The 23597-nt window shown below is 48.2% G+C and overlaps 1 protein-coding gene across 14 annotated transcripts in view; it reads left to right on the top strand.

Moving 5' to 3' along the window:
- TIAM1 (TIAM Rac1 associated GEF 1) overlaps positions 1 to 23597 on the top strand; it is a 176693-nt gene that overhangs the window by 71958 nt on the left and 81138 nt on the right. For 8 of the 14 annotated variants that reach the window (XM_040576809.1, XM_040576789.1, XM_040576799.1 and 5 more), the window contains one exon: positions 20925 to 21904. In XM_040576809.1, the coding sequence (XP_040432743.1) occupies positions 20936 to 21904 (969 nt within the window). In that variant the 5' untranslated portion in view covers positions 20925 to 20935. Of the gene's footprint in view, positions 1 to 15502; positions 15582 to 15683; positions 15863 to 17060; positions 17217 to 20924; positions 21905 to 23597 lie in introns of those variants that run through there. The other 6 variants (XM_040576841.1, XM_040576833.1, XM_040576824.1 and 3 more) reach the window with 4 other exon arrangements.

Below are 23597 nucleotides of genomic sequence, written 5' to 3'. Positions count from 1 at the left end.
TCTGTTAGCGCATCCCTAAAGCCGATCCAGCAGAGGTGTGAATCCCTGGAAAGAAGTCGGTAGGCAGCGAGCCGTGGACGTGCCTTCCTAGACCCCTCCTGCAGATTCCCGTCTGCCGAGGAGACCCCAGCTCAGCACCCACTGGACAAGCTGCTGGGGTGTCTGAGCCTGTGGGCTTGAGAGATCACTCCCTGGCCATCAGCCAGGCTGGCTATTTCTTGCCCCCATTGTCACACGGACACCTCCAGGTAGTGTGAGAATGGTCTGTGGCACGTGCATCCTCTCTGTAGGAATTTACCAACACGTTACACTTGGCACATCAGAGGTACCAGCAAAATGAAGAACACTGTGCTTTTCTTGTTGTGTGTTAATACCGTGAACTGCATTTCACGTTGTTCCGTTTAGTTATTTAGTGCTTGCTCTCGTCCAGCTGCATTAGAAAATATGTACAACTGGGACATCTCGTTTGTCTGTTCGCACTGTGTTGCGTTCTCCTCTTGAATATTCTCCTCAAACTCCATTAATGAATTAACTGGGCAATATCACACACTTACAGCAAACAAAAAGATTATTTTCTGTTTCGTTTTGATGGATAGCATCTTAAATAGTGTATGCCACAAGAAAATGTCTAGGTAGCATTCTTACAGGATCAACAATTCGTAATTCAATTTAGTACAAAGTGACTGGCTGACAGGTTAAACTGAGAGCTCTCCTCTTGTCCCCATTAATCTTCATCTGAAAGTTCGCTAAAAAACTAGCACAGGGATGGCTTCATTGCTGCTCTGTGGGCTAGCAGTCCTTGCTTTGCATTGATCCCTGCTTCAAGCTGCTCACGTGAGTTATGGGTTAACTCTGTCTGGAATTCTGCATGATTTTTTAATCTCGTTTCTTTTTAATAAAGTTGCTTGTCAGGGTGATAGCTGAAAAAAACCACCTCGATGTGGCGTTACAGAACAATGCTTAAATTCAGCCATGTAAGTATTCCTATAAAAACATCCCTTGAGTCTAGTGGGAGCCGACTTGCATTACACCAGCGCTGAGCTTTTTTTCAGGTCTCATTTTATGGCATTTAAATACCTTCCTTGCGAGTGGACAGCGGATTTCTGTGGGGAAAAGAACGTGGATTGTGGAAAGCTTGCACAAACAAATGGCGCTTGGCAAGCGGGATGCTGCTGTGTTTTCCCTCCTTGTTAAAAGTTCCAGTAAGAAGGTCTCTGGCTGATACAGAAATATCCCAGAACAGGGGCTTTGTCAGAAGGAACTGGAATCCGAAGCAGGGCCCTCCCTTTTCCTTTTGAAGCACCATCCCGCCTGTGTTTGCATTTTCTGCATTTTTCACGTTGTATTGACAGGGAAACGTCAGGATATGTTTGCTGAAAACAAAGGGCTGGATGAATAAGGTCTTTTGCTCTATTGTTCCCCAAACTGGTTATGGGCCTTTTTTAAGCCTGTTAGGTTGGGCTTTAAGAAAAAAAAAAAAAAAAAAAAAAACAGGCACAAAACCCAAACAATACTGTAAAACCAAAAGCGCCAGAGCAGGTGTTGCTCACTTGTCGAGACAAGTAGACAACTCATTTCCTTTTCATAACGTGGTTGGAAGTCGGGTTTTAAGGAGGAAGATCAAAATAGATCTGCCGAACATAAATTTAAGAAACTGGGCTGTGTTCTTCTATCTCTTGAGTAAATGCAGCGTTGTAGGGACAGAGCATTAGTGAGCTACTATTGTGCATATAAATCCCCTCGCAGAGCCTTCCTAGAGTTTTTCCAGCATTGTTGCTCATTAGTGAGGTTAATTACAGTCCCTCTGGTTTCTCCTCCCGTGCCGATATTCCCAATCCCATTAGCTGCCTTCCCTAACGTTCTGGGTTTTGTTGTAGTTTAATCCCTCGGCGAAAAGCCGGCCCTCACGTTCAGCACCAGGCTTTATGAGTGGCTCCGGGAGATGCTCATGGGTTACCCGGCAGACGGTTGGCATCGCTTTCCTTCCTCCTGCCCATGGTTAGGGCATCTTTGGTGGTCTGGGAGCCCCACAGGAGCAGCCTCACAGAATCATCTAGGTTGGAAGAGACCTCCAAGATTACTGAGTCCAACCTCTGACCTAACACTAACAAGTCCTCCACTAAACCATATCACTAAGCTCAACATCTAAATGTCTCTTAAAGACCTCCAGGGATGGTGACTCAACCACTTCCCTGGGCAGCCCATTCCAATGCCTATCAACCCCTTCAGTAACGAAGTTCGGAGCCACCAGGAGCCCGGCACAAGTGGAGGCTCCCGAGCAGGAGGCGTTGCTGCCAGTGGAGATGTGAAGAAGCCGTGACCACGTTTGGCCAGAGTTTCCTGCACCTCCCCTGTAAACAAACCACTTCACGCTTTTATATTTTTTTTCTTTCTTTCAACTACACATTCAAATTTCACCAGGGCATTTTTCCTAGTCAGTATGGGAGCCTCTGCCTAATGTGTTGGTGGGGCCGGGGGAAGCTGTTTGCCTTTAAAAGTTCAAGGTGCTCATTGTGTAAAATGTTTTGCAAGTTATGTTGCGATGGGAAAAGTACATGCAGGGCAGACTCTGCAAGCCGGAGCGGAAAGGTGCCCTGCAAAAGTGATTATACATTCCTTTTCATGTTTTTTTAAGAGGCAGGGAATATGTTGAGGCGTGTACGAACCTGTGCGAAAAGTGATAATCGAGCGCCTTCCTCCTTTCCCACAGCTGGGTGTAGATAAGACACACCAAACTTAATGTCTGCTTTCTTTTGTTCGTAACCCTTTCCCATTAGGGCTGCTGCATATTCTGGAGCCGGAGACGCGAGGAAGGCGATCCCGCCCGGCCGTCCCTCTGGCTCTGCTGGCAGCGGGTCAGCGACGGGTGCCCCATCGCGTGCGGCGCAGCGTCCCCGCCGTGCCCGCGGGGCTTGCCACGGGGCTCGCCTCTCCGGGCACCCGCGGGAGGGCCAAACAAAGAGCCCGATGGAAATTTTTGGTTGGAAAAACGCCCGGGAATCAACTTGTGCCTTTGAAATGGAAAGCACCAGGGGAAAGAAAAAAAAAGGAGATGCGGTTTTGGGGGACAGAGGCAGGAATCCTCCTCGGGCAGCTCAGCTGAACCGGGCTGCCATGGGTCCCAGCCAGTGACAAAGGTGGCCCTGTCCCCCTCCACAGCCCCCTTCCCTTCCCGCGGGATGGGGTCTGTGCCACGAGCCCCTTTCCTCCCCCTTTTCCCTCCACCCAGCGAAATCGATAGGACTTTGCGGTGTGAAGCCGAGCTGGTGGCGAGCGCCGCGGTGCTGGAAATTGGCCTCCCAGCGCTGTTCCAGCTGTCGCCGTCGTGGTTTATTTGTTTCATTTCAGGAGCGTTGCAGGCAGGTCTGGTTTGAATTACGTCTCCCTTGTGATCCGCTGTGCCGAGAAGTGGTCAGGCTAAATGCTGTCCCGTACATTAATCGGTGCAGTGGGATTTCGGGTGCTGCTCGGAGGAGCGTCGCTCTTGCTTTTAACGTTAAGTTGTTCTTCAAATGTTATTGTCTTTGGAAGGGATTGGCTGCATATCCATAATTATTAATCTCGTAATTAAACATGAAATGAGCCCTGAAAGGTGGTGAATCTGGTTTGAAACAGCGCAAACAAAGGAAGCCCGTCAGTGTTCCCTATCTTTTATAGATACAAACCTCCAGAACAGACGAACCGAGAGAAATCCCACAGAAATGTCGCAGTTAACGGGCTTACTGTTTGCGATGCTATATAAGATTACAGAAACACTGGTAGCTGGTTGCAGCCTTGCAAATGTCGCAAGCAGGACAGCAAGGCAGTTACCTGAGCGTATGAGACAGGCTAAAAGAAAGGTGTTTTTTTCTCCAGTCTGTGCTGTCTTCGTCGGGCTCTTGGAAATTTAGCACAATGAGTGCTTCTTGTGGGGGGATGAGGGAGTCTGCCTTCGTTTTGGAAACTCTGCCCGAGTGTAGCTGCTGTGGGGATTTGGGGTGTTTGATGTAGTTAAATATAAACATTTTGCTAGCATACATTTTATAGGTACATATGTTAACAAGGGTGTTATCAGCGTGTTTGCTGCACGTGTCCTTCCCAGCACAGCGCCTTCCTCAGCTGGGCAGCACGTCGAGCTTTTCCTGGGGCTGCGGAGCCGCTGCCTTCGTGTCCTCCTCCTCCTCCTCGCTGGGGCCATCAGGTCTCCAGGGCCACAGAGCACAGAAGGGCAGGAGTAGGAGGAGGAGGAGAAGAAGGAGGAGAAAAAGGAGCCTTCCCTGCAGGCAAGCCCCATGGGGCAGCCCTTGGCAGAGGGGCGAGCAGGGCTGGCTTAGAGGCTCTTGCACAGCCTGAAAAAAGGGTGCTAAAAATGACTGTTGAGGAAATGATTTTTAGAAAAGACAGGGAAATAATATGTTGTTTCTCTGAGTTTGTTTTTTTTTTAAACCTGTTTTTTCACTCTTTGGTCTTTTTGCCTCTTCCTTTTTGGTGTGAGTTGTGTGCATGAGGCAAAGAAGAATTTCCAGTTGCAATTCAGCAAGTGAAGAAGCTGGGCTGATCTTTTGCGTTTATGTCTCTTTAAACCCCCCTGCTACTTTGGGGGCCCACTGAATGAATTTTACACCAATTGCTCAGGGCTCTCGGGCCAGGCCCTGGGTGAGGCGTTCAGGGGAGCTGCCGTGTCTGCAGGCAGAGGTGCCGGGTTGCTCATGTGGCGGCTTGCTCCGCGTGAGGCTGATATGCATAAGCTCAACAGCTTCCTTTTGAAGAAAAAGACGGTGTCAGCAGAGTGCAGGGAGACACTTTTTTTCCCTGACAGAAGACCTGAGGTTTCTGCCCACCCTCGGCGCAGGCAGAAGCTGGCACCCTCGCAGGCTGGAAGGAATCCCGTGTAGTGTCTGTCTCAGAAAGGAGAGCTCGGTGTTGCAACAGCTGGGTGCTGCTTCAGCGCACCGGCAAGGGAAGAAGAAGTACTTTCCCCTCTCTGCAAGCCAAAAGCACCAACATTGATTTAAGAAAGAAAAGAAAGGCATCGCATCAATAAGTACAGATACGTGTTAACAGCCCTCTGCTGCCATGGGGCACCCGCGTGGCATCGCTATAGTGGTACAAAGCCTTCTTCTGCGGATGGCACTTAAAAGCATCCCCACGATGCTTCACCAGCAAGCCAGCACTTTGGCTGGAGTAGCTTATTATCACTTTGTTTTTCTCTTGGAGAAAAAATAGGTTACCATAAGCCGTGTCACAATTTTGCACATATAACTGTATTGCAGTGGGCTCTGCAGGCATAATCAGAGGTCATGCTCTATCAAATTTGTGACTGACGTATCTCTGCTGGCAAATATTTGTAGCTTAAATCAGTCTTGAATCTTGAGACCATGCTTAGATTCCTGCACTGCACAGAGCTGTCTTCCCTCCCTTATTATCCGGGAGATAACTTTTTGACAGAGGTGTTAGATGAGTTGGGTTGGTTGAAAACCGTAAAGGATGAAGTGCAAAACATTGGCTTTTTTTTTCTTCCTCCTCCTCTTTTCATTTAGGTGTGTTGGCTCTGAAAAGGGGTGGTAAAAAACAAACAAACAAAAAGAACCAACAAATAAACAAGTGCAGGAGGGAATTTTATTGGGAGTATTTTCATTTCACTGCTGCGTGACTTGATGGGATGTGCAGCCTATCAACGCTGTGTGACGAGGTGAGCGTTAACGGTGGGAAGACTGTCTGATGGCAAAACTTCCAGAGGTCACCAGAGCACCTGTAGGGCAGGCTCTCTACTGGCGAGCTGAAAACTTCAACAGTAAAGACCTCTGAACCAGCACAAAGAGGACTGTCATTCAGAAAGAGAGGCTGCACTGCAAAATGAAGGAGTCTTTGTTTAGCTCAGTCGTAAAGGTGCCCTTTGCTTCTTTGTTTCGGCCTGTCAAAAATAGCGTAGGGGGTTTCCTTTTAAAATTCCCTTTAAGAATGGCAGTAGTCTTTGTGGTGTGTCTGCTTGCTACGGAAAGTAAGTTACCCCTTCTGCCATAGATCTGTAGGATTGACGTGGTGATACAGTGAGGCTGTGGCTGGTGATGGAGTAGAAGGCACGGGAGAGTCACCGCTCCTGGTGGCTTGGGCAGAGAAGGGAGGAAACTCAGCTAGCAAGAGGCCTGAAATTCAGGCTCCACGATACTATATTTAACACCCGTTTCACTAAAACTCACTTTGTCCAGTAACACAGTGGGATCTTTCTCCACGGTGCTGCTTTTCGCGTTACGGAGGCTCCAGCACCTGTGTGGGTCCCTTGTGCATACCTATAAAAACAGTGCTGGGAAGTCAGGGGAAAAGAGCGGTCGCTCCTGCAGTTTCGAAGTCTCTTCCTTTGTCAACCAGATGCCATTTATGTGAATTCAGGAGCTGTTGCGAGCTCAGGTGGGCTGAATAATTCACTTGTAACTTGGGCATAGGTGAATATGATCAGCACGCTCACAAATACACGATGTGTGCATTTACCGCCGGTTTTATTTTCATATGGGCTGGGAATGATGCCACAGAAAATATCGGTAGCTTTCTCAGCTACTAAAATCATCTACCACTCTTTAAATTTAAAGAGGAAGCTAGTTATTTTCTTTTAGGACTATTTTGGGCCGCATACCAACGTGAAGCACTGAAATGAGGGAATGACACTTAGTGCTGCTGAAAATATAAAGTGCTGTGCAGATTTACGGTGTCTTCGTTTGATGGTGTGGCTGATATTTCACCAGCCTGGCGTTTCTGAAGAGGTACAGCTATTGTTTCAGTAAATGTTTGCATTTCTAATATGGATTTTAGAATTCCTTTAAAAAAAAAGAAATCCCCATGTATGTATGCTATAATATTTTAGCACTGTATAATGTTTCGTTTGGGTGACTATATCCCACACTGTAACAGCTACAGGTAAGAAAAATGTTCTTTTTACAAATACTAAGGTAGAATATTTTATTAGCGACCTTCTCTTGTAAGAAAGCATTGAACCAGAGCTGACAGTAAGCAATTTTCCACCGATGCTCTGCTTGGACTTCAGGCAGGCAGGCAGGCTCTGTAGCACTCTCTCTAATAGCAATACCTGGTGACTTTCCAGTAATGTTTCACCTCGGGCTAGGCGATCAATTTTTCTTTTTTTTTTGGTGAATGGTTTATTCACTGAAATGTGGTTTGTGGATGTGGGACAGCTGAGAAACTCTGGAAGCAGTTACAACCTGTGGAGGGCCGTGTTCAGCCCGTGCTGCGTGGCTGGAGCTCGCAGACGGAGTCAGGCAGGCTCGTGGCTGGGTCCGGGGCTCTCAGCCATCACTACAGCCACTTAAACTCACTGAGTGTTTTCAACCAAAAGCTTAATTTTCCAGACAGATCAATAAACCAAAGAAAGAGTGGCTTCCCCACCCTCACCCCTGCATGAATGCACATGCAGATACACGTGTACGTGCATGCACCCACACGCTGCTTTTCGTCCTGTAGCCGAGAGGATGTCGCTCCTCCAGGACAGGGGAGGCCCAGATGAGAGTGCTGTCTGGAGAGCCTTCAGTCTTCGCTTTCCTCCTCTCCTGTGGGAGGCACCTTCACGTAAGGCTGTCTTGGGGAATGCCATTATAGGGTGCTCCTGGGACAGTTGTCAACAGTTTGTCTTGTAATTAGCCACTTAGGCTTTTCATATAGCATTTAAACAGGGAGGCAGTAAGAGAAAGTGAGAGCCCGATGCTGGAAAAGTCTCACAAAGGATTTGGAACACCTCTTCTAGCTCCTTCTCCGGTGGTATTTTTTGAATTGTTTTCACAAGAAGAAAAAAACCAAAGCTTTTTCTGGACGTCTGCTCTCTAAGATGTCAGGAGCTCAAAGGTACAAACCCCACAGCTGGCCGGTCTGCAGTGCTGGCTTTACACTGATTACAGGTAGTTTGTGTGTGCCAGCAGCAACGTTTTTCCTGTACGCACCGTAGTTTGCAAAGCTAGAGGAGAACTTGAACAACAACTGTGCCTCTTGCTACGAATACATCTATTTGAGTTGATGAATTTTTTAAGTTACCTTTTTCTGCCTGTAAATACGGATCATGTCTTTCTGCAGCCTTTTTGTTTTGCTACGTGAGACAATCCTGTTTCACCTCTCAGAATGAAGCTCCAGGCTTCATTGCATCTGCCTTGCTTTTCTTGAAGGTACTCTGCTACGTGTTAACCTTTGCCATGGATGATGAGGATTGCACGCGTTATTCTGGATGAGGTCAGTGGCTTCTGTGGCAGCATTCACTCTTGTCTCTTCTGGGAAAACCTGGCTCGTGCATCTTTTGATTACATTTGCTGTTTTATCACTATTTTATCACATCAGTGTCTTCTGTGATCAATACGAGACAAAAGGTCTCTTCTATATTGTGACTTTTTTGCTTTGTGTCAATAGCACAAGTCAGTAGCACATTTTTTCTTCGCATGCCGTCATTGGAAGCATTAAAAAAACTCATCCCTTGAGTCAGATAATTCTCCTTACAGCTCAACCTCTTTGCAAAGTTTCTTGTGCATATCGTAATTCCTATGTTAGTCTTTGTCATCTGCAGCTTAGCTAATCATTTCCCAGAAAGATACCTTCTGCCCTTCCCTCTGCTGGAAAATAGGTTGTCCTGTTGGAGAAGGAGATCAGATGAGCATGCTGCAATGTGTGTGGCGTTTTACTCAGTTTCCCTTTCCTAGCCGTGCTGTTCCCTCTCTCAGGTGTGTTCTCCAGCCTTGCACGCGATGGAGGCCAGGAGGCAGGTACGTCACTCCTCGGATCACTCGTTCTCCAGTGATCCTGATCCGCAGGTTTTAATACAAAAATACTTGTACACACACCTGCGGTTTCTTGTACCACTTCTGTCATAGTTTTGGGATGCAGATTAAAAACTCGTGCTGACTGGCAGATTTTAAACCCTTTGAATCGTGCTCCTCGGATACCTCAGATGTGGTATTTGCGCGGCTTTGCTCCCCCATGCCCTTACTGAAAATTAAGGCAAAGCATTCGTTTTCATTTGAGCCCAGGCTCAGAGCTGGCTGGTTTCAGTTTCTAGCACAAAGCTGCCTTACCCTGGCTCGTGGCAGCCTGGGCTTTTCCTCCCAGAAACACTCGCTGCCAGTCCTGTCCCCGTGCCCCGGCAGGGCTCCCCGCTCTCGCCCCGTGAGCTCCGTGCGCGTCCCGGGGGTTGCAGCTCCCCTTAGGCTTAGCCCCCTCTGACTTAGGGGAACAGCACCCGGCGTGTGGCCTTCGGTGCTGGGCGTACCTTCCTCAGGGGAAGGGCTGGGAGCTCGGGAGCGGTGTCAAGGTGTGACAGACGAGCTGTAGCCAAAACCGGTAGGCCCAGATAGACGTAGCGCGGTGCGAACGCCTTTCGGTGACGGCGCTTGAGCGATCAGGTTCTGTCAGGACGTGCAAGATAAAATCTGCGTGCTTAATTTAACTTTGACAGTGGCGAGCTGGTACAGACCGGCCGAGCTTTGCATGAATGTTTTTTGTATGCACGCTGGCAAAATGGTGAGGGTTTGTCCTATGGTAATGCCAGGCTGAGAAACCTGCTCTGGTGTGGCTGGTATCATCGCATCAGGCAGGAAGAGCAGCCGTGTGGTTACAAGCGTGCTCGCCTCTCCTTCCAGGCTCTGAATAAACAGTATTGCAGTCACGAGTGCCAGGTTTTGCAGAGCACGGCCGCCTCCTTACCTGGGGCCCCTTTTTGTTTCCCCCGTCCCCTCCTGCAGCCCCAGCTCAGCGGCAGCTCCCGGTGCTGGCTGGTAGCAGCTGCCCACAGCCAGGGGGTTCTCCAGTTTTCGGCTTGAGCAAACTCTTGTCCCGCTGTCACCTCCACCTTGCCCTGTCCCACCAGAGCGTGGCATCTTCATGGCATCTCTTGCCAGGCACAAACCCTGTCCTGCTGTGCCAGCACTGCAGCCCCTAGCCTCTCCTTCCTAGCCCAGCGTGCTGGCACCAGCAAATGATTTCAGCGACGGCTGAATCTCGCTGGATACCCATTTAAAAGTAGGACCCTACTGGTACCAGAACTTCTGCAAGGCATCATCTTAAAAGGACATCCTCCTCTTTAAATCTTCTCCCTACTGTACTCCCCACGTGGCCTCATCGCAGAAGCTGTTGTGACTTTCACATCTTTTCTGCTAATTATACAACTTGCAGTGCTGCTGTACCTCGGTGAGGTACCTCGTTCTTCATCAGAGCGAACGCAGCCAAAACGTGAGAGCTGCTCTGCCTGAGTTTAATTTGCCGTGTGTTTTTCCTTAGACCTCTGGAATCCCTCCCTGGTACTTACGCTGGGGTATCTATAATTAGATACTTGTGTTCGTATCTCAGGCACCATCTTAATGATCTGTGTGAGGTCTTTGGCATTGCTTGAAAATCACATTACTTACCTATGTGCTTCAACGAGGATACACGCTAAACGCTTCCTCTCCAATCCCGCCCCCTCCAATTATTGGCCTTAATTTTTTTTTCCACAACATTTTTCTCCTTCACATCCTGCCTGCCGTGGCTCCCTGCTCATTCAAGCCAAGGGTTTCAGTTTTTATTGCTCGAGACCATCGCTCTGGGTGGTTCTTCTGTGCTTGCAGTGTCCGTCCAACGTGTCCCGCTTCTGTTCCCTCCTCCTCTGTCCTTCAGCTGCCTCGCTGCTAGCAGCACCGTCGCTCCCGGTTTTTGGTTACGCAGTGAGTGCACTGCTCTGTCTGCTTGGTGCTTTGTCTTCTTTTCTGAACATCTTTTCTTGTTACTTCTAAATACATTTTTCCATGCATTTGGCACGTCCCATCCTCATTGTGCATCAGCAGTTCTCGGTTCATTTGGCACAGGCAGAAAGTGCTTCTCAATCAAAGTGTAATAACAATAATGTATAACCTTAAGGTAAACAAGCAGGCCACACCTTATTTTTATTTCAGCTGTATTTGGGGAATTCTTTTCCTTTTTTAAGTAACGCCTAAATGCACGCGTGGTCCTTCCAGCTCCCGTTCTCCTTCTTGCCCTCCATGAAGGCCAAGTGGGCTCCTGCTTTCCTGCAACTCCCCTGTGGCTGCAAAACCCCTCCGCTTCCCAGGGCGCAGCCTGCAAGCTGCTGTTGGTCTGCCCCACAGGCTCCAGGGAGTTGCCCTCTTGGCTTCCCGGAGATTTGCTTATGTCTGATGATCTGAAATTAGAATCCTTTCCCTGCTTCGCCCTTTTCTTTAAACGTGTAAATCCTTGCAGATTTCCCGTAGGGAAGAAAAGGGGGATTTTCCCACCATTAAAAATAAAAGGGAAGGGAAGGAGAAAGACTTGAAACACAGAAGATGCTTGTAAAAGTGATTAGAAAACAAACAAGCCCTCAATCGTGTCAATTATTCACATCCCCTAGTATAAATATAGAAACACTGAACAGGGGGATTTCCTGTGGGCTGGCTGGCTATCTGCTGGTATCTTCCATTAATGTATTATCAAGGTGATTTGTCAGTGCCATGTGTCTGCTTTTGTCTTCTTTAGCTGTGGTTTGGGGACATTTGACTGTCACTTACACAGAGATGGTGGGTCTCCCGATGGACCTTCCTCCCTCTCTCTCTCTTTGCTTTTGTTTCCCATCCTTAGAAATTCTCATAGGTGTGGTGCTACAGCTGGAAGAACAAGGCTTCCCACATCTTTTCTTTATGAATTCTGCACAAAAGGAATGTGGGTTTATTTTTCTTTCTCCTCCTCTCCATCTGGAGCGATCACCCAGCATTGTTCTCCTAACCATGACAGACACAAAGGTTGCATGTTAGTCAGGTGGTTGTGAAGAGTTTTTGCAGTTCCAGTGCTGCTGGCTGGTTCTAGCAGACGTGTGGGCATCCCTCCCCAACCTCATCTGGATGGTCATCATCATTGGACTCCAGTTTCAGGAGCTCTCTTTGACAGGTAGTTCAAGCAGTGGTTGGTTTAAAATTCATATTTCTCACAAACAGAAGGTTTCTATGACATTTTCCATAAGGAAAACACAAAGAGGATCTTATTTGTCTTTTTACTGGTTTAAAAGTAAACCAGCTTCTGAAATCCACTAGAGTTGGGCCCTGAGCTCAGTGCCATCCTTCCTGCCTTCCTGCCTGCCTGCCTTCCTTCCTTCCTTCCTTCCTTCTTGCCTTCCTGCCTTCCTGCCATCCATCCATCCATCCATCCATCTCTGGTGGGTGGCTGTATTTTGTTGTTTTCTGTGAGCAGCCCAGAAATATGGGATGGGGAGAAGCCAGAGCTGTCAGGGCAGCAGGTCCCTGGGGCATGCTAGAGCATTTACCTGCTTCTCAGGGTAGATGCTACCATTGATTTTGGCAGGATTTCATATTAACAAGAGGTAATAAAGGCGAACAAAACGTGGCCTCCAGTTACAAATAAAGGGCCTGATTCTCCACTCCAGACAGGATTGAACACTGGACTTACAATGGCGTGGAACTAGGATAGTGGGTGGGGAATACAGCCCAGAGCCACTGATTAATATTAAATATTCTCTGTACGAAATGATGGGACATTCCTGTCTATGTATGTACATCCTGGTGTTTTATTATAGAGTTACTGAGGGCTTCACAAAGCTGGATGAAGATTTGTGTAATGACCAACTGATCTCACATCTGCAGTTGCATTTTGAATCTGACAAAAAAGATGCATCATAAAATCAAAAAGCAAAGATGGAACTGAAAGAGAGCTGTCATTCTTCTAGCCAGCTTTTTGTGTTTGCTGGACAAGGAGATGTACTTGCATGCTAATATTTTCTTGCTGGACAGGAAGGGTTCTACTGTGAAAAAGAGGCTTTTAGAAAACTACAGCTTCCATATTTTTCATCTATTAATGCTCATGTCGAGTGTCTGCAAGCAAAAAGAAAGCGTGTGCGCTGTATTTTTTATTAATCTCTTGGCATTGCAAACTCATCCCAACATGTGAAAGTCAAACCTCTCTTTGCCATACCTAGAATCGCAGGTAGCAGAAGTGATGAATAACTAGGTGCTCCTTTAATATATTCTGCTTCCTTACGATGCGTTCATTTAATCCATTCATAGTGGTTTGCTGCAAGCTTCCTCAGTTTGGATTGACTTAAGCTGCTGTGTGCTGAGCCCTGTGGGAACTCCTTGGCCTGATTTTTCAAGGCACTGTTTTGTGGCTATGAAATAAATACAGCTGTGCTACTTCCAGACCTTCAAAGAACAAGAGGAGTTGCACTGACATATGTAGGCACTGGCGTACATGCACCATAAATGTGTATGTATGTGTGTTCATGCGTGCATGCTTGCAGGAACCAGCTCTAAGGCTGAATATTTTGTCTTGAGCATAGCAGTTTGAAAATGTTTCTTTGATATTTCTTTTTTAGTGAGGTGGGCTGTTCCATGTGTGAATGTTTACAGCCGTCCATCAGCCCTGAGAACAGTGGCTGGCAAGTTACTAGTGGTCTGAACATGCAGTCGGCTCCTGCCTCTTCAGGTCAGGCTCCACTAGTACAGCAAGTGTCCAGTGACACCTGGAGCAAATGCATCCTGCGTGGGCACGGGCTCTGTGCCAGGAAGCAACCAGAGCAAGCCCCTTTGTTCCCTTAACTGCCCTCTTTCCTCCTGATGGAAGAGCGCGAACATCCCCTTTTGCCACAAGGACTTTCCTCTGATCATTGCCCTGTTGGAGGGAAGTCCTCGTCTGAGACTTTGGCACTGAAGGGCGTCCAAAGTTTCTGCTGTGGCACAACTGGGGCTGTTGGGGTGAACTGGGATGTGTGGCGGTGAGGTGCATTTTAATGGCAGACAAGGAGAAGTAGGAAAAGCTGATGTTCTCCTTGAAAAGTGCAGCTTGATTTCATTTGGGAAATTCTCTCCAAGCCGTAAAAGTTAATAGGAACAAACCTTTTCAGAAATGAGTCCGTGGGTAATGATAAATCCTTTTCTTCTGGAGGAACCATGTGTGCAGGAGTACTCATCTGTTCGTGGCAAAGGATGTTGCCAGCCCTTCAGATGTACTAGAGCTGAGTGAGAATTTGGATAATCCAGCTTCCAGTTGTAAACATCCACTTTGGATCTTTTCACCTTTTTAGCAAGTGAGTTGTTTCGTTTAAACTTTGGTGTACCGGGGGAGTACAGAGAACAATGTATATTGGAGGAGTGTGGGCAGTGTGTGAGGCGGGTGACATTGCAGTTGCTTTCTCTCAGAAGTGACCAGAGTTCGCTTCGGCCTGGAGCAGATCTTTCTGATTGGATTACAAACTCCTCAAAAACCACTTCACGATGGAAAGCCTGATAATGCTCGGCCGCATCTGTTTTTTTCTACTTTTGGACAAGTTTTCCGTGGCCGGAGCAGACATCTGAAGAAAAGATTATCACAATTCCTATTCCTCCGGAGGTGAGGAATGCACTTCGCAGGGTTATCCATCACGCGGTAGGTGCAGGTGGAAAGCCTCTTGCCTGCAGGACTTTGTTTGTCAGCAAGATTCCAGTCTTGTAAACTATTGGCAGCTGGCATGGTAATGAGTCCATTTCAATATAAATGAGCTTCATTTTATTAATTTCTGCCAGCTCCTGAGCAATTCATGAACTGCTTTTCAGATCTCAACCAACAGCTTGGGGGGAGAGGGGGAGGTGGGGAACAGAGAGAGGAACATGAAGGAGGAAAAAGAAAATGAGAAGGTTTTTAATTTAGAAAGGAGCCGGTGACTCTCATTTCTTTTGAGCACCCAGCCAAGTGGGGATCACGGTTTCCCCACCAAACAGCTCTAACAACGTGACAGGCATTAGTAATCTCGTCCACGGCTTTTTGTCCCCTGAGACTTCTGGAAGTATTTTTAACTCTTAAAACCGGGCTTGCGGTGTTTTGTTGCCGTTTCGCCGCTGTTGCTGGGCTGTGGAGGGGCAGCGGTGTGCCTCGAGCACCCCATGCTCAGGTGGGCCTGTGGCCCGCGGTGTCTCCCAGGACTAGGCCTCGTGTAGCCGCTTGCCAGGCTGCTTCCCAGTGGTGCCAAAAATAAAAATGCTGGGATTTGGCACCCATGCGAGTGTGTGTAGCTTGTGACTTGTCTGAGGCCTCGGTGGGCACCGACTTGCCTCTTGTAGCAGCGCTTTCGGGAGCGCATTTAACCCCACGAGCCTTTCACCGTGCACAAAAACGCATGTCAATGCTCCGCCGTATGCCTCTGATTCGTCCTTGAAAAATGTTAATTAAATCACTGCTCGGATTACTACCCTTTTCATAAATTAAACTGTCTGCACAGAGACATTTCGTCTGAGGTCTCTCAGTTTCGGGCCCCCCCCCCTCCCCGGCCGGCTTGCTTCCTCTTTGCTGCAAGCAGTCAAACCCGTGTCTGTGGAGGGTGCCTTTTTGAGTGGCTTTTTTTGGACTCCTGCCCCAGCAGCAGACACAGGTGTGTGCTCTGACCTGACCTTTTCTGCTCCTGCGTGAGACAGACTGTCCCCAGCAGGGGCACATTAATTTCTGTAGGGATTTTTATTGCAGAAAGTGGCGGGAAGGGGAGCTCCGTGCCTTCCGCAGCCTGGGCTCAAGGCATTTGATTGGGCTTTTCGGTCATTCTGCTCCCCTCAGATTGTGTAATTCAAATTTAAAAACAGCATTTGCATGCTGTATCGAACAGTGTTTCTTAGGTAAGTGGTGATAACAGGACTTGGCAGAATATGTCCTCCTTTATAGCTGTTCCTGCTAACCCTTTGTCTGATTCTGTTTTTTTCTCCCCTCTTTCTCCCCAGGTTTTTGGCATATAGTCATAGACTCTGACGAGAGAGTAATGGAGGCGCTGAGTGGCAGGTGCTGACAGCTTCTGCAATCCCAGTAACTGTTCATTTTGGTATCATTTGCAATTCTATACCTCTAAATGCCACAGTTCTCTTGGGGAAGGTTGCGCTGGATACCAGTATTGCCTTGGAAGGTACATGTGTGTCCGTATATTTTCTTGAGGAGTTTGCTGTGTTTGTATAATGGTTCGTGGGAGGGGGAAAAATTGGATAAGCTGCATGTGGTTTATGGTTACACCCATTTAGCAATACAAAGGCATTTGAATTGCTATCAAGCAGCTACTGATGACATCCCTTCCTCCCTCTCTCTTCTCTCCTCCTCTTATTTGAATTGCCTGCAGGGCCTTTTTGGAGTCCATCCCGTGCTTTAACATATGTGAGAGTGGCTTACAAAAAAAGAAATGGCTGGTTAAAAGGTTCTTATTTGAAAACAATTAAATATACTGCTGGAGTTTCTGAGAAACTCGGAGGCTTGCTGTGGAATTTCAGTCTCCCTCTTCCCCTTTTGAAAAAAGCACATTTTAATTACAATAAAATGTGTATATTCGCACTTGGTTATTAGCCTTGTACATTTTTCTATGCGGTTCTTGTGACTTCAGTAAAAATCTTCGTTGTTGGCTGGCAGATTTGCGCAAAAGTTTATTTCTGTAGAATCATTGCTCACTGTGGATTTAATCATTGTTCTGGTTCTCACAGCCTTCAAGCTCCGCTCCAGGAGAAAAATACAGATTTGTCACCAGGGCCTCCCACTAGAATCTAAATTTAAATTTGCAATCTGTTGTCTTGCGAGGTGCTTCAAATTTGGTTGAAAGTTAATATATGTCACATTTTCTTCTGGAATCTAAAGGCCTAACTTTTTAGATGTTTGAGAGTTACTACCTTGGGTTTATTTGAAATTAATATCTTGGGTTTGTGATTGCCTTAAGAAATACTTAATATCAGGGGGAAGGGAAGAGAAAGGAAAAATTGGAGTTTTCAAAGAAAATGAGATTCTTAGATGGGACCATCATCAGTGGTCATCTAGAACATGATCGTCTTAATCCGTAACCATTTTGTATGACTCATCCAGCAAAAACTCAGCAGTTCAGCTAAAGTTCAACCTGTCTATTTAGAGTAGTAGTTGATATAGGGAGCATTGTTTTGTCCAAAGCTTTGCTGCAGGATTTGTGTTCTCCCTGCTGGTATCCTAATGTTGATAGCACAGTTAAGTCTTTGTTTTCCAAAAAAAAAAATAATCGTTACTGTCTATTGATGTGTAAGCTGGCTAAAAAGTGACTTGCCTGGCCCCGTGAGGATTTCCATGACTTTGACTTTCTTCCTGCTCTGAACTAGGAAGGAGCAGATCTTCTGGGAGAGGGAGCCATTTCCCAGAGCAGCTGATAGCTTGATGGTCAGAGGCTGCTTCTTGAGGATGTGGAGGAACAAGTTGCAACCCCTCATTTGCTTGACTTGGGTTGCAGATACGAATCTTGATCTTCCACGTTTTTGGTAAGCAACTGAGTCACTGAGCTGGTGCCTCTTCCAGGAGACGCGCCTGCCTCCCTGCTTCGGTTTTCAGATTTCTCCCTCTTGGAGCAGAGAAGCCTTTCATCAAAACCGGTCTATTCCCACGAAAAGTTTGGGTTTTGATGAATCAACATTTTCTGCTGAAAAATTTCCAACTGGTTCTGCTTGTGATACATGGTCTGTACACACTAATCTCTACTGGCTTTGGAGAATAATTCAGAACAGATTTCTGACACGTCGCAATCCTTGGCCATGCTTGACAGACTTGTTTAAAGCATCAAGACATGTCATACTTGATTTATGTGGTATCCTGTAGGTACCTTGATAGGTCTTTAATGGTCACCTTTGGGTTCAGGTGGGTGAGCTAACAAGGGGAGCCTTTGTCCTATCAGCGTTCGCATGCAACTCCCATTAACATTACTCATTTTCTTAATTTGATACAGATTTTTTTCATTGAGTGTGCTAAATTCAGTTAAGCTGTAGACGGGCAGCATCTGGCAGTTGGAGCTGGAGCAGTTGGAGACATTTCTGCCCCAGGGTGTCTGCTGCTGCCCCTGGGAGGGGAAGGCTGGGGCTCCCCTCCCCTGCCCAGCGCCTGCTCCTGCTAGCTGAGGACGCTGTGTCTGCTTCAGGGCTGCCTTCCCACGTCTGCGTGCGCTGAACGAGCATCTTGCTGCTGTCAGGAATGGGGAAATGCTGCTCCCTGCCTCTCTCTGTCCCCTCTTCCCTAGCCCCCATGTCACCCTCCAGCCACGCTGCTCCATCCTCACCGTGTCCCAAGGCAGGCTTTCTTGTGCTGGCACTTGCACCCGTGAATTCCACTCAATCCCAGCAAAATAAACTAAAAAAGAGCGTTTTTTTTTTTTCTTTCTTAGTTTATTTTCTGCTGTTTTAGTGAACTCGGCTGCATGATCTAATAAATGCCTGAATTGGATTGGGATGACTGGTGGAAATGCGCAGTGGGAAATGTGGCAGGGTGGCTCGAATGGGGGCAAGAAGGGAGGAGGGGGGTCCCTCCCACGGGGAACTGTTTGTCCCAGGTGCCCTCGGCTCGACCCGTTGGCACTTACGGGTATGTGCACACCTGCAGTGTATTGTGTATTGCTGGGCAAGTCGGTGGGATCGCAGTAAGGCCTCTGAAATTGTCCTCCCTGGGTGCAGGAGCGAGCTTTGGGCTAATCACCCAGATAGATAGCCGTCTGCGGGATTTGCAAAGGCATCCTCACCTGAAGCGCCAATACACCGAATTAAAAAGGGACAGCTATTTACTTTGAAGTCTGACACTTCTCTCACCAGTATCTAGCAGATACTTCTCATTGTGTGAAACTGCTCAGTAAACATTACTTCAGCCGTCTGCGGAGGAGAGACTTCCCTCCTTCCAGGAAAGTCTTTTCTCACTGGGGACACAGCCCGAGCTGCTGTTCCTTTCCTTCACAAGGAGGCTTTGGTGCTGCTGCTTTTTGGTTTGGTTAAATTTTGCCCCCTCTGCACGGATGCTACGCCGAGGTGGTGGCACAGTGCTGCCTTCTGTAGCCCCGGCTTTTCATCAGCAAGTGTGCCGGGCTGTGCGGTGCGCTAGGGATACTCCCCGCCCTTCTGCAGCTCTGTCTCTGGAGGTAAAGAGCCACTCTTTAATCTTTTGTGGTTTCGAGAGAACTTTTAAAAGTGCTGTTTCTCCTTAAATAGATACTGAAGTGATGGTTGCATGGCTGGAGACAGGGGGGAAATGACTGCATGCTCTGATGTGCTTTGCAGCCGGTGGAAAGCCTGTCAAAAGAAAGTACGGTTAGCAAGAATTTTGGAATCAAAGCAACTAAAAGCATTAACCCAAGAGGGTTTATTTTGCAAGAGGGGGAGTGTTGAGGTCTGGCATTAGACATCTGTGTGGAAGACAAAATGCAGTTTTTGTGCTTGAAAGTGTTTTAGAAGTAAAAGCTAGCTGACGTTTGTTTTTCTGTCCAGTCCATATCAAAGAACTGAAGCTTTTAAGGAATAATAAACCCTACCCAGGGATTTATAATGCTGTCATTTTTTTTTTAGATTAAAACCTGCTCTCTGTTCAGCACATTTATTTTTCTAAACAATTCATGATAACCACGTCTCATGACAGTCAATGGGAGTTCAGCCATTAATTTCAGTAGACATAGGGTATTTCCTGGTATAGTTTACTTGGCACGTGAGTGTATTTACTTTAGATACAGAAATGTCCAGATATTGCTGGAGGTGCCTGTTGCTCTAGCATCGAGCAGCTTTTTAGCCTCAGACATGACCTACTTAGCTGGGCAGAACAGTTGAGTGGTGTTGTCCTCTGACTGTTTTCAGAAATGTTACTGTAGAAGTTCAGTTCCACCATATGTGTCCAGAGCAGCCTACGGCACAACTGCTGTGCCTACGTTTAACGCGGTCGATTCATCGCTTTCTGTGTAATTTATGTAGGGCTAATTCAGTTCTGTGCAGTAGTGATCTTGTATATTTAGATAGCGAGGGAGAATACGCCATCACGTTCATTCTCTGAGCATCTGGCTCAATACCCATTGGCGCGTCCTGTTAAAGGAGAAGAAACTGAAATTGAAGACTCCAGATTGCTGTCAGGAAGGCGTTCTTTTTTCAACCAAGACTAATAGAAATATCTCACAATGAGGGAGCTTTGTCCTAGATTTTCTCTTAAAGATTAATGGACTATTTGTCTAGATATAATTGTCTTGTGTGTAATTCAGGATCTCTCCTGTTTAATTTTGAACAGCCACGTACTTTAACATTTACCTTTCTTGCTCTTCTTCTTGCTCTTTGGCCAGAAGGAGTCAATACTACTCAAAAAAATATTTCTGACATTTGTTGAGTGAGATCACAGATCTCAAAGTGTTTTCCAAGGTTGAATCCAGATCCTGACTCCCAGCTGCTAGACGGGAAACCCGTTTCGCAGAGGGACACGCACAACTTAATAATGCAGGAGGCTGGTTACAGAGATGGGGACAGAAATCCAGTCCCTATGTTCCAGCTCAGTTCTCTTCACGAGATCAAAGCGCTTAGATCTAGCTATCTGCTTGAGAGTGAGTAGGAAGGAAAGGTTATTTTTGTGTAGTCTGAGTCACTCATGCTAATGTATTTTTCATAATACAGCTTTCTTGTGTGGGGCTCTCTGTACCTGATTAATGTTGCACTGTTTTTTGTTCCAGAAATCAAACCTATTATTACCTTGCTACCGAACAGTTGAATTTGTACTTTGCTATTTGGTACTTCAGCTCGTGGTTCCTAGCAAAAAAAAAAGCGAAATCTCAGATAAAGACATACGAACCATCTACTTTTTGGCATCTCGGTACATGCAGATAACCACGACTGTTTATCTGCATGTTGATTTTTTGAATTTGTAGCATTGGCTAGAATTGTGGAGGGTTAGCTGATATCAATAATCAAGTGAGTGTGTGCAAAGCTGAGTTTGGTAGTGTACTTTCTGGTAAACCTGCTCTAGTTCAGACCAGTCTTCAAGGTTTAGTCTTTCCCTCTTCTGTACTCCTTGTTCACCCCAGCGTAGCAATGGTCTGCCTTTTCTCTGTGTACTGATTTATCTGATTTGTATCTGTAAGTTTGCTGGTATGGTTGCTAGCTCCCTTAGTTAATTCTGTTGAATTAGTTACCACCGTTAAAGCAAGCCTTGCTTACTGTAACGGTCCCCGATCTTTCTCCTTGCAGACTGTGAAGCCATGGGAAACGCGGAAAGCCAAAACGTAGAGCACGCCTTCTACGGAGACAAGCACGCCAGCCTGGGCCGCAAGCACACCTCGCGCTCGCTCCGCCTCTCCAACAAAGCTTCTCGCCGGAGCCGGCACGCTTCTTCTGGAAAAATCATCCACAGGAACTCCGAAGTGAGCACCCGCTCCAGCAGCACCCCCAGCATCCCCCAGTCGCTGGCGGAGAACGGTCTGGAGCCCTTCGCCCAGGAGGCCAACCTCGAGGACTTTGGGAGCCCCATCTGGGTGGACCGCGTGGACATGGGCCTGCGGCCCGTCTCCTACCACACCGACTCCTCCGTTACGCCCAGCGTGGACAGCAGCACCGTCCTCACCGCGGCCTCCGTCCAGAGCATGCCCGACTCGGAGGAGAGCCGGCTCTACGGGGAGGAGCCGCCCTTCCTGGCCGAGAGCGACGGGAGGCCGCACCGCTACGCGGCCAACGGGACGGGCTTCATGGAGACGGCCAGCTTCAAGAAGAAGCGCTCCAAATCGGCCGACATCTGGCGCGAGGACAGCCTGGAGTTTTCGCTTTCTGACCTCAGCCAGGAGCATTTGACGAGCAACGAGGAAATCCTGGGCCTGGCCGAAGAGAAGGACGGCGAGGCGGCCCGGGGGACGGAGGCTGGTGGCAGCCCCCAGCAGCTGGTCACCTGCCAGCGTGCCAACTCCATGAGCGACCTGTACTCCCCCAAAACCCCAAGTGCTGCCATAAACGGAGGCCCGCGCAATGCCTTCGGAGGGTACTGCCGGAATTTGGTGTCCGACATCCCGGATATCGGCGGCCATAAGATGGCGTCGGGCGCTGCCGAAGATGCGCCCTCCTACAGCAATTACAACACGCTGCCCTGCAGGAAGTCCCACTGCCTTTCCGAAGGGGCCACCAACCCGCAGATCAGCCATAGTAACAGCATGCAAGGCAGGAGGGCGAAAACTACTCAGGTAAGGCTCTTCTGTTCTCTGTGATGTGGAAGCGTGTGGCATTTGCTAAGCTGTTTCTGTAGGTAAAGGCTCTTCCAGGCACTGTTTTCATCCAACACCCCCTTTCCAGGAAGGGGCGACGGAGGGGACTGTGTCCAGGAGGGAGCTGAACCAGTTGCAGGAGGTGGCTCGATCACGTCAGCGCTCCGTTCCTTCTCTGCAGCTCTGCATGGGCCTTTTGCACTCTGTGCAGTCTCTGGAGAAGATAAATCTGCATTTGCCACTAAAGATTTTCCTGTGTGTTTTACAGCGCTGACGGTGCCTTTTTTTTTTTCAGAGGAGCTGCCAAAACCGATCACACTACTTGTGGAGCTCACACGCGTTGTTTCTCCTCTCTGTGCCCTCCCTACCCTGTCTCCCCCCGCTTCGTGCACGCATGCACGCACTCAGCTCTCAGGGGTGGAAGCAAAGGAGAAACCTGTGAGCATTTCCCCCCCCCCTTCCACCATAAACGCTCACTGAGCTGAAATTTCACTCCTCTCATTACCCGGTGTTCTCATCTGTGCAAAGCATCACCCAGAAACATTGCTGTCCCCTTGGAGGAGGCTGCCGGTCCTGCAAGCTGCTGTGCTTACCGCTGTAGACTGAAAAATGGGGGGGGGTGTATGGAGAAGATGCTGCTTCTCCTAGGCAGGGAGGACGTCATCAGCCTTCATCCATTAACAGGCAGCACAGAGCCAAGCTGAGCTCCTCTATCTGCTGCCCCTCCTGCCCTCCAAATACCATTCCTCTGACCTTTAACTCTGACGGCTGCTGTGGGGTCTGTATTGTGTTTTGCCCTGCTTTTCTTGGCTGTGCTCTGCCTGGTCGAGTTACACAGCGCTGCCTGGTGCTGCACACAGCAATTCTGCTTACACCAAGTGGCAGACTGCTCCTAGAGGGGTTGGGAAAAAAGGTTGCAAATCCCGTCCACCTGTACAAGTCACGTGGAGCAGCCGCTTTGCAGGAATATTGCACTTGTTTTGAGTGCGTTTGGCTTGCTTGCTGAGCCTCCTCGGAGCAGCGGTCCGGCTGCCTCATGGCAGAGGCTGGCTGTGGCATTTTTCACGTCAACTATTTTCTAGCTGCGGGCATCTGCTCAGAAACACGGCTGGGGGGCACCGACGGGTCAGAGCTGTGCACTGGATCGCACGCTTCGCTGGCTTCCCCGGATTTTATGGCACGTTCTCGTACAGATGCCGCGCGGTGTACACACCGTGACCCAGAAAAGGAAAAAGCAGCACGTTGCATCGAGGTCGGAGGCCGGCAGGCTTGCGTCCCGCCGCCGGGCTGAGCTTTTGGCAGGACACCAGCGCCAGAGATGCAGGGAGTCAGGCGGGCGCAAGTGGAGGTGCGGAGGGCTGCGGGAGGGCGAGGGGAGCCCCCCAGCAGCTGGAGGGGGGACGTCGGCTGGCAGCGACTTGTGAGAGCTGCTGGGAAGGGGCTGCTGAGTGACTTACCGGCTGCGCTTGATCTGCAGAGATAGGCTGCTTCTAAATATAAAGACGACATGCCGAAACAGATGCTGCAGCGTCCCACAACAGCAGCTTTGTACTTCCAAATCAGCTCTTTATTTTTTGGAGGTATTTTTAACAGCGTGAGCGCAGAAGCCCTTTGGTGCTCCATCAAGGCAGCGCAGGATAAAAAGCAGGAGGAGAACAACAACAAAAGGAAG

The sequence above is a fragment of the Cygnus olor genome, chromosome 1 (genome assembly GCF_009769625.2).
Source record: "Cygnus olor isolate bCygOlo1 chromosome 1, bCygOlo1.pri.v2, whole genome shotgun sequence".
Taxonomy (NCBI): Eukaryota; Metazoa; Chordata; class Aves; order Anseriformes; family Anatidae; genus Cygnus; species Cygnus olor.
This window is presented reverse-complemented; position numbering and strand designations above follow the sequence as displayed.